Here is a 16,762-nt window from a genome sequence, read left to right as displayed (position 1 = left end):
TTGACCTTGTGATTGTGAATCCAAGATGGCGTCACCCACGTAAAATCCAGCAAGCGTGAACTTCCCACTCGGATCGCATATTGTGCTCAGATTCGGATGAATTAGGTGAAGCATAATAAAAAATAATATATTTATCAAGAAATCTGGAATTCTAATCAAGAAACGTGTGGAAATTGGAGTGACACTTGTGTTATTTCTTGGGAGAAAAGCCTCAATTTTACGTGGTATAACAATGGCGACAATTCGTAATTCAGACCTCCGTTGTCTCGAATTGTTCACAATTGTGTTGAACAGACAACATCGATGATTAAAAAAAATACACAAAAAATGGATAATTTCAGCCAGAAAAACTATTATTGCTCGAGCATAGTAGCGTAAGTATCGTAACTTGTAACAGTTGTACTTAACCGAAAAACAACAGAAACGGAAGACAAGCAATGAGAATAATCAACCCAATGTTTAATTTACCGGGACTGAAGAGGGTTTTATAAAGTTGCTGATTGCTGGGCCAAGCAAAGAAACAGAAAACTCAGTATTTCTGCAGGACATTTGCAATACTAAACATGCAGTGCAATAATTGTATACAGATTGTACATAAAATAAATAGAAAAAAGAAAAAAAAACTGGTTTTGTTTAATTTCCCCATATGACAAACAATATGTTAATTTATGCTAATTATATGCTAATTATTATGCAAATTAGCCGCGACTCTATGTAAAATTTCTGGGGAGAACATTGATAGTAGCTCAGTCAGACTACCAAACATAGTAGCTCAGTCAGACTACCAAACATAGTAGCTCAGTCAGACTACTAAACATAGTAGCTCAGCCAGACTACCAAACATAGTAGCTCAGTCAGACTACCAAACATAGTAGCTCAGTCAGACTACTAAACATAGTAGCTCAGTCAGACTACCAAACATAGTAGCTCAGTCAGACTACCAAACATAGTAGCTCAGTCAGACTACCTAACATAGTAGCTCAGTCAGACTACCAAACATAGTAGCTCAGTCAGACTACCAAACATAGTAGCTCAGTCAGACTACCTAACATAGTAGCTCAGTCAGACTACCAAACATAGTAGCTCAATCAGACTGCCAAACATAGTAGCTCAGTCAGACTACTAAACATAGTAGCTCAGTCAGACTACCAAACATAAATAGCCTAGCCAGACTACCAAACATACTAGCTCAGCCAGACGACTAAACATAGTAGCTCAGCCAGACTACCAAACATAGTAGCTCAGCCAGACTACTAAACATAGTAGCTCAGTCAGACTACCAAACATAGTAGCTCACCCAGACTAGCAAACATAAATAGCCTAGCCAGACTACCAAACATAGTAGCTCAGTCAGACTACTAAACACAGGAGCTCAGTCAGACTGCCAAACATAAATAGCCTAGCCAGACTACCATGAACTTATTCAAAACCTTCAATATATGAATAGTTCATGTTGTTTTACACCATAACTATGTGTATACTTGAATTTATGTTGACAGGAAATCATTATGGTACTCCAAAACCACCCAAAGACCCACCACCTCATCTGGATCCCCCAATACCGGTAGATTTATCCCTTGTGGCTGATCCTGTCCAGGATGTTATCAAACCTGGAGCTCATCCATCATCCAAAGGTAAACGTGAAAGAAACAAGTCTTCCATCCTTGCAACTCAAAATCTCCATTTCATTGATGATGATGAGGATGGCGTCAATGAAGAAGATAGTCTGGAGGAGAAGAGGAGAAAAGAAGTTGAAAGACTTGAAAAAGAACTGGGTCCATTAGATGATATATGGGAAATAGCATTTACTGAACAAAATGATATGTATTTCATAAAGTATGTATGGCTTTATAACTTTATACAGTAACTTTATGAAGAATTTTAATTTGTCTACAAAAGTTTTGACAGTTTTGTGTTGAATTCTATAAATTTTTTATTTTTTTAAATAATGGCTGGCATGCACACAATGTTAGTTGACCATTTGATGTTTGCTTTTTGTAAATGGTCACTGGAATCTCATTGATAGTTAAGAGAATTGTCTTTGCTTCTCAAATGGTGTTTCATTCTTCCATCATTGCATACACTGTTCTGATTACCATGGTTACATAAGTTATTGGTAGGGAAAGAGTGGAAGAAATAACAACAAAGAATAGAAAACTGTTTAAAGAGCAAAAACGTGTCTCATTCCTCTCTCGCTTTTAATGTAATCTTGACATCTATTTTTGACTGTGGTCTTTTCTCTATGACACATATTGATGTTACCTGGTGTATTCTTATTAGTCATATTACAGAAACAACACAGTGGTTAGATCCAAGGTTAGAAAGAGTACAGAAAGAAGCGCTATTGGACTGTGCTGATGATGGTTAGTATGTTTTCATTACCTTTTCTCTATGTTGCAGCAGACACTGATCCATCATTCCAAAAACAGATTTATTGGTAGCAATTTTGCAGTTTTCGCTGATAAGTTACTGTAACGAAAAAGCAACCCAACCAGCAATATTGCAATATAGCTCACTGTTTTGTCAAAAAAAAAGAGATATTGATAATTTAACAGTTTATAATGGTAAGCTTGTATCAATATGGCTACTTTGTTAACAAAACAATGAACTTATATTGCTTTACTGCTGGTTGGGCTGCTTATTCATTCACAGTAAATAAAAGAACTTTGTCAAAGTCTTTTGTAGGATTTGTTTAGCTCTTCTGTTGGCTTTGTCAAACAGAACTTATAATATGAGTGAGTGTCTGCCGTTGTCCATCGGCGTTCGTATCTCACACTGGCATTCGTGGAGTATGGAAGTTATTTTCACCAGTGACGCGGTGTATGCAGCATGGATACACCATGTCACAGAACAATTATGTGGCAATATTTTGGGAAAGGTGACGAAAGTTGACCCTTTGTGTTTAAGGGTTTCCAGGTTTATTTAATACATATAGTCATCTGGTATTTTAATATAACTCATTCTTGTTTAAACAAAGAAAATAATGTAGCTTTTAACTTTACTCTATCTCTTTAACAGAGATGTTAACATTAGTATTAGACTAGGTAGTAATTTCATACTAGGTGCATAAACTTTATCTTTGACATCTTCCCAAAAATGCTGCTTAGATGCTGTCTATTCACCAATGCTTGGTAAGTTGTGCTTCTTTAGTATTCTCTATTCTGTCTCTATTCTGTTATCTTTTTTTATAGCATTCTATAATTTTTATCACATCAAATATATTTCTATACTATGTTATCATTTTTGTCATTCAGAATTGCCATATGGTTGGGAAAAGATTGATGACCCTCACTATGGATCTTACTATATTGAGTAAGTAATACTAATCTTGTTATTGTTCTGTGCATTTGTCTACAGTTTGATATATATATAGAGAGTATCATGATTGAGTAAAGACTGATAGAGGCTTTATTACTCCCCGTTCGGAAGCAGTCCGATAATGGGGACTTGTGTTTTGACCTCTGTGCGTCCGTGCTTCAGTCTTTACGTCCGTCCGTGCGGCCAGACCTGTATCTTAGAAATGCTTGGACCAATCACAATCAAACTTCACACATACATTATACATGATATTATACTTATGCACATCAAGATGGCCGAATGGCGACCATTTTAATTTTGTTCTAAAAATCATCAAAATCAAGCATTTCTCAGCTGTTTACAGATGGATTTTGTTCTAAACTGGTATATACGTTGGACATTATGGGACCTTAATGCACATCATTTTGTTTTCCAGATAAGATTCAAAATGGCCAACTGGTGGCCATTTCGTTTTAATGAATGTGGTTCTAGTGACATATCTCTGACTTGCTTTGACTGATTATGTTCAAATTTTATATATTCATTATACATCTTGTTATAGATATATACATGTATTCAAAATGGCTGATTTTGTTTTAATTAAGGCTGTTCCAAAGCAATATCTCTCAATGTGGACAAGTACTCATTTGACGATCAGATACAAATGTCAATCGTTTTAATATTAAACAATCATCATAATCATATTCCTGACATGGTTATATTCCAGTTATATTACTATAAACAAAACTATGTATCGTAAATTTGATAACTAACTGGGACTGTGCCATGCGTGGCTTGTTCTACTTGGGATCTGGTCTAGGCCATAACATGATTGGGACCATGTCAAGGCCACAAAATTGGGATGTTGTCTAGTCCATAACATAATTGGGATCTGTTCTAGGCCATGACATGATTGGGATCTGGTCTAGGCCATAACATGATTGGGACCATGTCAAGGCCACAAAATTGGGATGTTATCTAGTCCATAACATAATTGGGATCTGGTCTAGGCCATAACATGATTGGGACCATGTCAAGGCCACAAAATTGGGATGTTGTCTAGTCCATAACATAATTGGGATCTGGTCTAGGCCATAACATGATTGGGGGACCATGTCATAGCCACAAAATTGGGATGTTGTCTAGTCCATAACATAATTGGGATGTTGTCTAGCCCATAACATATTTGGGATCTGGTCTAGGCCATAACATGATTGGGACCATGTCAAGGCCACAAAATTGGGATGTTATCTAGTCCATAACATAATTGGGATCTGGTCTAGGCCATAACATGATTGGGATCATGTCATGGCCACAAAATTGGGATGTTGTCTAGTCCATAACATAATTGGGATCTGGTCTAGGCCATAACATAATTGGGATCTGGTCTAGGCCATAACATAATTGGGATCTGGTCTAGGCCATAACATAATTGGGATCTGGTCTAGGCCATAACATGATTGGGACCATGTCATAGCCACAACATTGGGATGTTGTCTAGTCCATAACATAATTGGGATGTTGTCTAGCCCATAACATATTTGGGATCTGGTCTAGGTCATAACATGATTGGGACCATGTCAAGGCCACAAAATTGGGATGTTATCTAGGCCATAACATAATTGGGATCTGGTCTAGGCCATAACATGATTGGGACCATGTCAAGGCCACAAAATTGGGATGTTATCTAGTCCATAACATAATTGGGATCTGGTCTAGGCCATAACATGATTGGGACCATGTCAAGGCCACAAAATTGGGATGTTGTCTAGTCCATAACATATTTGGGATCTGGTCTAGGCCATAACATAATTGGGATCTGGTCTAGGCCATAACATAATTGGGATCTGTTCTAGGCCATGACATGATTGGGATCTGGTCTAGGCCATAACATGATTGGGACCATGTCAAGGCCACAAAATTGGGATGTTGTCTAGTCCATAACATAATTGGGATCTGGTCTAGGCCATAACATGATTGGGACCATGTCATGGCCACAAAATTGGGATGTTATCTAGCCCATAACATAATTGGGATCTGGTCTAGGCCATAACATGATTGGGACCATGTCATAGCCACAAAATTGGGATGTTGTCTAGTCCATAACATAATTGGGATCTGGTCTAGGCCATAACATGATTGGGACCATGTCAAGGCCACAAAATTGGGATGTTATCTAGTCCATAACATATTTGGGATCTGGTCTAGGCCATAACATAATTGGTACCATGTCAAGGCCACAAAATTGGGATGTTATCTAGTCCATTACATAATTGGGATCTGGTCTAGGCCATAACATGATTGGGACCATGTCAAGGCCACAAAATTGGGATGTTGTCTAGCCCATAACATATTTGGGATCTGGTCTAGGCCATAACATGATTGGGATCTGGTCTAGGCCATAACATGATTGGGATCTGGTCTAGGCTGTATGATTGGGACCTGGTCTAGGTTTTGTCCTGCATTGTGATTTTAACGTAATAGCCATTGGTTATAATTTTTGGTTATAATTGGTTATAATTGGTTATAATCTTTGACCTGATAGGTCAAGTCACTTATTAACCAATTAGAATGTGGGTTGATGTCAGTGCCTATAAAAAACATAAATTAGACTAAAATTACACCTAAATGTGAGTATTTACTCAGTATTCATTCTATTTACTAATTGTTTCTAAAAATTACTTTTTAACACTCGTAGTGTTTGCTATGTTCTTAAAACTATGTGTTTATTCCACAGCCACATTAATAGAAGAACTCAGTATGAAAATCCTGTTGTGCAAGCTAAAATGATGACCCACTTTCCTAAGGATGAAAATAAACCACTAGGTATTACAACTTTAATTATTATTCACATGTATTTCATGGAGCACTAATTTGTTCTTACTATATGTGCAGCAGAATCAAGATGACTGTATTATGCATCACATAACCACCACCCACCCTGTTTGAAAATAGAAAAAAATAATTTGAAATGTAATGATTTTGACATAGCAATGGTAATAATTTCTCTTATTATACATCTGTCACCGTAACGCCATAAGTTACAGCTTGCTGTAATTTTGCGGTATTTTCATCCTACCATATTAGAAAATGTGAATTCTAAATATGGATCAATTACATGCGGGAGCATCCTCTAATAATAAAAACATACATGGTCAACATACAAAGAAGTCAGCTAAATCTGTTCTAAACTTTTTTGGATTTCGTCATTCACATGATGTATACTTGGGAGGAAAAGATGTATCATAATCTTCCCAATACGACTAAAATGAGTAATCTGTAATTTTCATGTATGAATGATTGAGTAATCTGTGTTTATTACATGTACATATCTGTATATTGTAACCTGTCGCAATATGTACATTATACATGTATGCCTTATAATTTGGATCTTTGTTTTTATATGATCTTTTTTTTCAGCAGACTTACCAAGTTACAGTGAAAATAAGAAACCTATAGAAAAAGAAATACAAGAACCAATTGTGCAGTCTCAGACATTGCCCAGACCTCGTAAAAAACCCATAGCTGGCATTCCAAGAACTTTCAGTGAAAGTAATATTGCTGGTAACAACACTGGTATGATATTATAATATTAACACATAGGTTGTGCAGAAGAAAATGAAATATGGGAATACTGTATTTGTTCTCCAATAGAAGCACCTTATATATATATTAGTTATTTTGGCCATAGAAACAAATCTTTAATTTCTGTATGCACATCTATAATAGAACAAAATCTGTATAGATTGCAGCGTTTAGGGAAATGTAGTTTGTTTGTTTTTTTAACCAGGAATCTTATGGGGTAATTGAACCTGATGTTTCAATAAATTACATGTTTCTAATTCATCTCGCTTTTAAGTCTTATTTCTTATTAATTTTATAAATTGCTCTCATGGTTTATGTCTCATCTGCTCTAGGCATGAATTCTAGCAGACCAGTTTTTACCCAAAATCCTAATGAATTGAAAGGAACTCCTTTGAGGACCTTATTAGTAAAAAGTAACCGTGGATTTGGATTTACAATTGTTGGTGGTGATGAACCACAGGAGTTTTTACAAGTTAAAAGTATTGTACCAAACGGACCAGCTTTTGAAGATGGAAAACTACAACCAGGTATGTACTAATAATATACACAATAATTTTGGTACATAGACAAGACCTGCAATTTTGGATTCAATGACATGAGACAAAACCCTAACCATTTCTCTGACATGTACCGATTTTTTTGACATTACACATCATTGATACAGATACTTATCAATTGGTTCAACAGCTTGATTTAAACTAGCCATCTAGTAATCTTTTTTTTTTTCTTTTTCAAAATTCAGTACGATGACAAAAATTATTGTGGATTTTAATAAATTTTATCGTGCGAGGGTATGTTTTTTCAACTTCAAACTTTGTCTCTGTGACTTCATAATATATGATTTCATTTTAAAACTAAGTAAACTTATTATTTTTTAGTATTTATAAACATGAACTTACATTTTCTGATATGAAGAAGAACGGTACAACTAGATGTGTTCTTGGTGTTGTAATACAGGATTTGAATTTCTGTACTCTGATGCAATGGTCTGCATTTCCTGTGTTACAGCATTGAGGTGAATTTCTGTACTCTGTTGCAATGGTCTGCATTTCCTGTGTTACAGCATTGAGGTGAATTTCTGTATTCTGATGCAATGGTCTGCATTTCCTGTGTTACAGCATTGAGGTGAATTTCTGTACTCTGATGCAATGGTCTGCATTTCCTGTGTTACAGCATTGAGGTGAATTTCTGTATTCTGTTGCAATGGTCTGCATTTCCTGTGTTACAGCATTGAGGTGAATTTCTGTACTCTGATGCAATGGTCTGCATTTCCTGTGTTACAGCATTGAGGTGAATTTCTGTACTCTGATGCAATGGTCTGCATTTCCTGTGTTACAGCATTGAGGTGAATTTCTGTACTCTGTTGCAATGGTCTGCATTTCCTGTGTTACAGCATTGAGGTGAATTTCTGTACTCTGATGCAATGGTCTGCATTTCCTGTGTTACAGCATTGAGGTGAATTTCTGTACTCTCTTGCAATGGTCTGCATTTCCTGTGTTACAGCATTGAGGTGAATTTCTGTACTCTGATGCAATGGTCTGCATTTCCTGTGTTACAGCATTGAGGTGAATTTTTGTACTCTGATGCAATGGTCTGCATTTCCTGTGTTACAGCATTGAGGTGAATTTCTGTATTCTGATGCAATGGTCTGCATTTCCTGTGTTACATCATTGAGGTGAATTTCTGTACTCTGATGCAATGGTCTGCATTTCCTGTGTTACAGCATTGAAGTGAATTTCTGTACTCTGATGCAATGGTCTGCATTTCCTGTGTTACAGTATTTAGGTGAATTTCTGTACTCTGATGCAATGGTCTGCATTTCCTGTGTTACAGCATTGAGGTGAATTTCTGTACTCTGATGCAATGGTCTGCATTTCCTGTGTTACAGCATTGAGGTGAATTTCTGTACTCTGTTGCAATGGTCTGCATTTCCTGTGTTACAGCATTGAGGTGAATTTCTGTACTCTGATGCAATGGTCTGCATTTCCTGTGTTACAGCATTGAGGTGAATTTCTGTACTCTGATGCAATGGTCTGCATTTCCTGTGTTACAGCATTGAAGTGAATTTCTGTACTCTGATGCAATGGTCTGCATTTCCTGTGTTACAGCATTGAGGTGAATTTCTGTATTCTGATGCAATGGTCTGCATTTCCTGTGTTACATCATTGAAGTGAATTTCTGTACTCTGATGCAATGGTCTGCATTTCCTGTGTTACAGCATTGAGGTGAATTTCTGTACTCTGTTGCAATGGTCTGCATTTCCTGTGTTACAGCATTGAGGTGAATTTCTGTACTCTGATGCAATGGTCTGCATTTCCTGTGTTACAGCATTGAAGTGAATTTCTGTACTCTGATGCAATGGTCTGCATTTCCTGTGTTACATCATTGAAGTGAATTTCTGTACTCTGATGCAATGGTCTGCATTTCCTGTGTTACAGCATTGAGGTGAATTTCTGTATTCTGTTGCAATGGTCTGCATTTCCTGTGTTACAGCATTGAGGTGAATTTCTGTACTCTGATGCAATGGTCTGCATTTCCTGTGTTACAGCATTGAGGTGAATTTCTGTACTCTGATGCAATGGTCTGCATTTCCTGTGTTACAGCATTGAGGTGAATTTCTGTACTCTGTTGCAATGGTCTGCATTTCCTGTGTTACAGCATTGAGGTGAATTTCTGTACTCTGATGCAATGGTCTGCATTTCCTGTGTTACAGCATTGAGGTGAATTTCTGTACTCTCTTGCAATGGTCTGCATTTCCTGTGTTACAGCATTGAGGTGAATTTCTGTACTCTGATGCAATGGTCTGCATTTCCTGTGTTACAGCATTGAGGTGAATTTTTGTACTCTGATGCAATGGTCTGCATTTCCTGTGTTACAGCATTGAGGTGAATTTCTGTATTCTGATGCAATGGTCTGCATTTCCTGTGTTACATCATTGAGGTGAATTTCTGTACTCTGATGCAATGGTCTGCATTTCCTGTGTTACAGCATTGAAGTGAATTTCTGTACTCTGATGCAATGGTCTGCATTTCCTGTGTTACAGTATTTAGGTGAATTTCTGTACTCTGATGCAATGGTCTGCATTTCCTGTGTTACAGCATTGAGGTGAATTTCTGTACTCTGATGCAATGGTCTGCATTTCCTGTGTTACAGCATTGAAGTGAATTTCTGTACTCTGTTGCAATGGTCTGCATTTCCTGTGTTACAGCATTGAGGTGAATTTCTGTACTCTGATGCAATGGTCTGCATTTCCTGTGTTACAGCATTGAGGTGAATTTCTGTACTCTGATGCAATGGTCTGCATTTCCTGTGTTACAGCATTGAAGTGAATTTCTGTACTCTGATGCAATGGTCTGCATTTCCTGTGTTACAGCATTGAGGTGAATTTCTGTATTCTGATGCAATGGTCTGCATTTCCTGTGTTACATCATTGAAGTGAATTTCTGTACTCTGATGCAATGGTCTGCATTTCCTGTGTTACAGCATTGAGGTGAATTTCTGTACTCTGTTGCAATGGTCTGCATTTCCTGTGTTACAGCATTGAGGTGAATTTCTGTACTCTGATGCAATGGTCTGCATTTCCTGTGTTACAGCATTGAAGTGAATTTCTGTACTCTGATGCAATGGTCTGCATTTCCTGTGTTACATCATTGAAGTGAATTTCTGTACTCTGATGCAATGGTCTGCATTTCCTGTGTTACATCATTGAAGTGAATTTCTGTACTCTGATGCAATGGTCTGCATTTCCTGTGTTACAGCATTGAGGTGAATTTCTGTATTCTGATGCAATGGTCTGCATTTCCTGTGTTACAGTATTTAGGTGAATTTCTGTATTCTGATGCAATGGTCTGCATTTCCTGTGTTACAGCATTGAGGTGAATTTCTGTACTCTGATGCAATGGTCTGCATTTCCTGTGTTACAGCATTGAGGTGAATTTCTGTACTCTGATGCAATGGTCTGCATTTCCTGTGTTACAGCATTGAGGTGAATTTCTGTATTCTGATGCAATGGTCTGCATTTCCTGTGTTACAGTATTTAGGTGAATTTCTGTATTCTGATGCAATGGTCTGCATTTCCTGTGTTACAGCATTGAGGTGAATTTCTGTACTCTGATGCAATGGTCTGCATTTCCTGTGTTACAGCATTGAGGTGAATTTCTGTACTCTGATGCAATGGTCTGCATTTCCTGTGTTACAGCATTGAGGTGAATTTCTGTACTCTGTTGCAATGGTCTGCATTTCCTGTGTTACAGCATTGAGGTGAATTTCTGTACTCTGATGCAATGGTCTGCATTTCCTGTGTTACAGCATTGAGGTGAATTTCTGTACTCTCTTGCAATGGTCTGCATTTCCTGTGTTACAGCATTGAGGTGAATTTCTGTACTCTGATGCAATGGTCTGCATTTCCTGTGTTACAGCATTGAGGTGAATTTTTGTACTCTGATGCAATGGTCTGCATTTCCTGTGTTACAGCATTGAGGTGAATTTCTGTATTCTGATGCAATGGTCTGCATTTCCTGTGTTACATCATTGAGGTGAATTTCTGCACTCTGATGCAATGGTCTGCATTTCCTGTGTTACAGCATTGAAGTGAATTTCTGTACTCTGATGCAATGGTCTGCATTTCCTGTGTTACAGTATTTAGGTGAATTTCTGTACTCTGATGCAATGGTCTGCATTTCCTGTGTTACAGCATTGAGGTGAATTTCTGTACTCTGATGCAATGGTCTGCATTTCCTGTGTTACAGCATTGAGGTGAATTTCTGTACTCTGTTGCAATGGTCTGCATTTCCTGTGTTACAGCATTGAGGTGAATTTCTGTACTCTGATGCAATGGTCTGCATTTCCTGTGTTACAGCATTGAGGTGAATTTCTGTACTCTGATGCAATGGTCTGCATTTCCTGTGTTACAGCATTGAAGTGAATTTCTGTACTCTGATGCAATGGTCTGCATTTCCTGTGTTACAGCATTGAGGTGAATTTCTGTATTCTGATGCAATGGTCTGCATTTCCTGTGTTACATCATTGAAGTGAATTTCTGTACTCTGATGCAATGGTCTGCATTTCCTGTGTTACAGCATTGAGGTGAATTTCTGTATTCTGATGCAATGGTCTGCATTTCCTGTGTTACATCATTGAAGTGAATTTCTGTACTCTGATGCAATGGTCTGCATTTCCTGTGTTACAGCATTGAGGTGAATTTCTGTACTCTGTTGCAATGGTCTGCATTTCCTGTGTTACAGCATTGAGGTGAATTGCTGTACTCTGATGCAATGGTCTGCATTTCCTGTGTTACAGCATTGAAGTGAATTTCTGTACTCTGATGCAATGGTCTGCATTTCCTGTGTTACATCATTGAAGTGAATTTCTGTACTCTGATGCAATGGTCTGCATTTCCTGTGTTACATCATTGAAGTGAATTTCTGTACTCTGATGCAATGGTCTGCATTTCCTGTGTTACAGCATTGAGGTGAATTTCTGTACTCTGTTGCAATGGTCTGCATTTCCTGTGTTACAGCATTGAGGTGAATTTCTGTATTCTGATGCAATGGTCTGCATTTCCTGTGTTACAGCATTGAGGTGAATTTCTGTATTCTGATGCAATGGTCTGCATTTCCTGTGTTACAGTATTTAGGTGAATTTCTGTATTCTGATGCAATGGTCTGCATTTCCTGTGTTACAGCATTGAGGTGAATTTCTGTATTCTGATGCAATGGTCTGCATTTCCTGTGTTACAGCATTGAGGTGAATTTCTGTATTCTGATGCAATGGTCTGCATTTCCTGTGTTACAGCATTGAGGTGAATTTCTGTACTCTGATGCAATGGTCTGCATTTCCTGTGTTACAGCATTGAGGTGAATTTCTGTATTCTGATGCAATGGTCTGCATTTCCTGTGTTACAGCATTGAGGTGAATTTCTGTACTCTGATGCAATGGTCTGCATTTCCTGTGTTACAGCATTGAGGTGAATTTCTGTATTCTGATGCAATGGTCTGCATTTCCTGTGTTACAGTATTTAGGTGAATTTCTGTATTCTGATGCAATGGTCTGCATTTCCTGTGTTACAGCATTGAGGTGAATTTCTGTACTCTGATGCAATGGTCTGCATTTCCTGTGTTACAGCATTGAGGTGAATTTCTGTATTCTGATGCAATCGTCTGCATTTCCTGTGTTACAGCATTGAGGTAAATTTCTGTATTCTGATGCAATGGTCTGCATTTCCTGTGTTACAGTATTTAGGTGAATTTCTGTATTCTGATGCAATGGTCTGCATTTCCTGTGTTACAGTATTTAGGTGAATTTCTGTATTCTGATGCAATGGTCTGCATTTCCTGTGTTACAGCATTGAGGTGAATTTCTGTACTCTGATGCAATGGTCTGCATTTCCTGTGTTACAGTATTTAGGTGAATTTCTGTATTCTGATGCAATGGTCTGCATTTCCTGTGTTACAGCATTGAGGTGAATTTCTGTACTCTGTTGCAATGGTCTGCATTTCCTGTGTTACAGCATTGAGGTGAATTTCTGTACTCTGATGCAATGGTCTGCATTTCCTGTGTTACAGCATTGAAGTGAATTTCTGTACTCTGATGCAATGGTCTGCATTTCCTGTGTTACAGCATTGAGGTGAATTTCTGTATTCTGATGCAATGGTCTGCATTTCCTGTGTTACAGTATTTAGGTGAATTTCTGTACTCTGATGCAATGGTCTGCATTTCCTGTGTTACAGTATTTAGGTGAATTTCTGTATTCTGATGCAATGGTCTGCATTTCCTGTGTTACAGCATTGAGGTGAATTTCTGTATTCTGATGCAATGGTCTGCATTTCCTGTGTTACAGCATTGAGGTGAATTTCTGTACTCTGATGCAATGGTCTGCATTTCCTGTGTTACAGCATTGAGGTAAATTTCTGTATTCTGATGCAATGGTCTGCATTTCCTGTGTTACAGCATTGAGGTGAATTTCTGTACTCTGATGCAATGGTCTGCATTTCCTGTGTTATAGCATTTAGATGGACATTCAGGCAATCCTCTCAATTACCTCTATTATGACATATTAACAAGCATAACTGTTTAAAATATAATTGTAATAATACAGATTACACTTTTTACATTATATTACATTTGGTTGTTTCCAGGTGATGTATTGGTATATGTAAATGATACATTGGTATTAGGATACACACACCAGCAAGTTGTCAAACTATTCCAAGCTGTAGCACCAGGTGATAAAGTCTTACTAGAAGTTTGTAGGGGATATCCACTTCCATTTGATCCTGATGATGTAAACACACACCAGACAGTGTCACCAGAGAATACTGCCAAACATCTTCAACTCACTTCAGATAACAGATATGCTGATACTATGAAATTCAATAAAGATGACAACTCAATGCAAACTACAGGAAGAGAAGCTTCTTACAAACCGGAGCATTTAACTATTAATATTGTGAAAGGTGCTCTAGGATTTGGTTTTACCATTGCTGATAGTCCGTATGGCCAGAAGGTAAGTCAAGATGTAACAATTGAAATACCATTGTTGTCAAATGCCTGTGCTTACAGTGGGATCACAGATGTTTATATATTGATAATGGCCAGTTTTTAGATGTCAGCTTTAATGCAGTGTGCTCAATGACAGTAATGGCTAGTCAGAAAACAGAACAATAACAGAACGTTGAATTTGCACATACATGTATAGTAGTAGTAGTAGTAGTCCAGAGTTTTAAATCCGGTTTGGTCCCCGAAGACGAGGGTGGCCGGATTCACCTTAAACTAGTGGCAATCGCTCTTACCCCCTCCCTCCACTTTGCACGATTTAAAGCATCCCTCATCCTCATCCCAACCTTCCCACTCTCCTCCTCCACTTGCATCTTCCACGTCTTCTTTGGCCTTCCCCTTTTCCTTGGACCGCTCACCTCTAAATCAAGGGCCCTTCTTAATACATGCTCATCCTCCCTCCTCAGCACATGCCCATATCAACGTACCCCATTTGCCTTCGCCAACCGATCTACCGCTTCATTCAAACCCAACATCTGCATCAAGTCCTTAGTTTTCTTTCTGTCCATCAACTTCACCCCACACATCACTCTCACCATCGCTCTCTCTGTCCTCCTTAAAATACCCAGCTCATTTTCACTCAAACACCATGTCTCGCTCCCATACAGCAATGCTGATCTCACACAACTCTTATAAACTATTCCTTTCATCTGCAAGGGAAATCTCTTCCCATATAGTAGCTCTCCACATTCCCTAATCTATATGTATGTATAAACTATATGTATAAACTGTATGCAGTCCCAATTAGAGTGTGATTGAAATCTACAGTGTATCCAAGTTAAATGATGCAGACTCTTATTTGGCTTAAATTATGAAAAGTCCACTATGTAATATGGAGGCGAGCTTAATAACAAATGCATTAATAGTAACCTGCATTACTTAGTATTTTGTCACTGGTTGCATGTTGTCTTGATTTGAATTTTGATGAATTTAACTTGCCATCAACCGTTTCTCAGGCATGCCTGGTTGATGTTAGTCAAACTTGCGTAGCATGAATAAACAACAAACATAATTAATTTGCCATGTTAGTTTTGTTGACTCTCATGTGCGAAGCACAAAAAGGGAGTCTTTGCAGTTAGTGTGTGTGTCTGTCTGTGTGTGTGTGTGTCTGTGTGTGTGTGTGTGTGTGTGTCTGTTCCACTGATATCTAAAGAACCATACATTGATTTTTGATGAAACTTGGTGCATAGATGCTCTGGACCAATGCGCAGATTTGACTAGGTTTTGGTAAAAATCCATGCATATTAATTACCTAATTTGCATGATAATTAGCTGATTTTTAGCTGTTCTATGATTGTTCCACTGATATCTAAAGAACCACTCATTTGATTTTGATGAAACTTGGCACATAGATGCTCTGAACTAATGCGCAGATTTGATTAGTTTTGGGTAAAAATCTGTGCAATATTAATTACCTAATTTACATAATGCTTTATCAATTTTTGGCTTTTCCACTGATATCTCAAGTACTAATCATTACATTTCAATAAAACTTGGTACATATATATCATAGGACACTGCACAGACCTGATAGTTTTTAGGGTAATATCAGTACATATTAATTACCTAATTTGCATAATTAATTAATTTTCAGCTTTTGATACTTTAAGTAGTAATCGTCACATTTCAATAAAACTTGGTACATAGTTACTTAAGGACTGTGCAGAAACCTGATTAGTGTTGGAGTAAATATTTGTGCATATTAATCACCTTATTAGCATAATTAGTTAATTTTCAGCTTTTCACCTGATAACTCATTGACAAGTACTGATCATCATATTTCAATGAGACTTGCTACATAGATCCTCTAGGACTATGCAGAGACCTGATTAGTTTTAGGGTAAATAATTGTGGATATTAATTACCTAATTTGCATAATTAGTTAATTTTTTTCATGAATGTTCCGCTGATATATAAAGAACCACTAATTGGATTTTATAATAATAATAATAATAACTACTATGCCATCAGAGGGCGCAGTATGGTAAATAAAATACAAATCATAAGAAAAAAATGCAGTAGCTAGACTACAAGATAAAATTAAAAATAAAAGATGTTAAAAGGTAGAGTGTTCATCACTACATTTCAATGAACCTAGGACTATGCAGAGATCTAATTAGTTTTTGGTAAATAGTTATGCTTATTAATCACCTAATTAAAATAATTAATTAATTAACACTGATATCTCAATTACTGATCATCACATTTGAATAAAATTTGGTACATAAATGCTCTTGCCTGATTAATTTTGGGTTGAAGTTTGTTCATATTAATTCTCTAATAATCATTCATAGTTTTTTTTGTTCTAATCACATTTCAATGAAAC

The 16,762-nt window shown here is 37.3% G+C and overlaps 1 protein-coding gene across 2 annotated transcripts in view; it reads left to right on the top strand.

Annotated features, from left to right (window-relative positions):
• Positions 1 to 16,762, top strand: part of LOC100372471 (membrane-associated guanylate kinase, WW and PDZ domain-containing protein 3-like) — a 57,135-nt gene that overhangs the window by 14,245 nt on the left and 26,128 nt on the right. Inside the window, exons 4-10 of one of the 2 annotated variants that reach the window (XM_085496731.1) lie at positions 1,500 to 1,836; positions 2,281 to 2,363; positions 3,255 to 3,312; positions 6,035 to 6,123; positions 6,721 to 6,873; positions 7,215 to 7,409; positions 14,019 to 14,386. In XM_085496731.1, the coding sequence (XP_085352857.1) occupies positions 1,500 to 1,836; positions 2,281 to 2,363; positions 3,255 to 3,312; positions 6,035 to 6,123; positions 6,721 to 6,873; positions 7,215 to 7,409; positions 14,019 to 14,386 (1,283 nt within the window). Of the gene's footprint in view, positions 1 to 1,499; positions 1,837 to 2,280; positions 2,364 to 3,254; positions 3,313 to 6,034; positions 6,124 to 6,717; positions 6,874 to 7,214; positions 7,410 to 14,018; positions 14,387 to 16,762 lie in introns of both variants that reach the window. The other variant, XM_085496730.1, reaches the window with a different exon arrangement.

The sequence above is a fragment of the Saccoglossus kowalevskii genome, chromosome 3, assembly GCF_978046115.1.
Source record: "Saccoglossus kowalevskii chromosome 3, keSacKowa6.1, whole genome shotgun sequence".
NCBI lineage: Eukaryota > Metazoa > Hemichordata > Enteropneusta > Harrimaniidae > Saccoglossus > Saccoglossus kowalevskii.
This window is presented reverse-complemented; position numbering and strand designations above follow the sequence as displayed.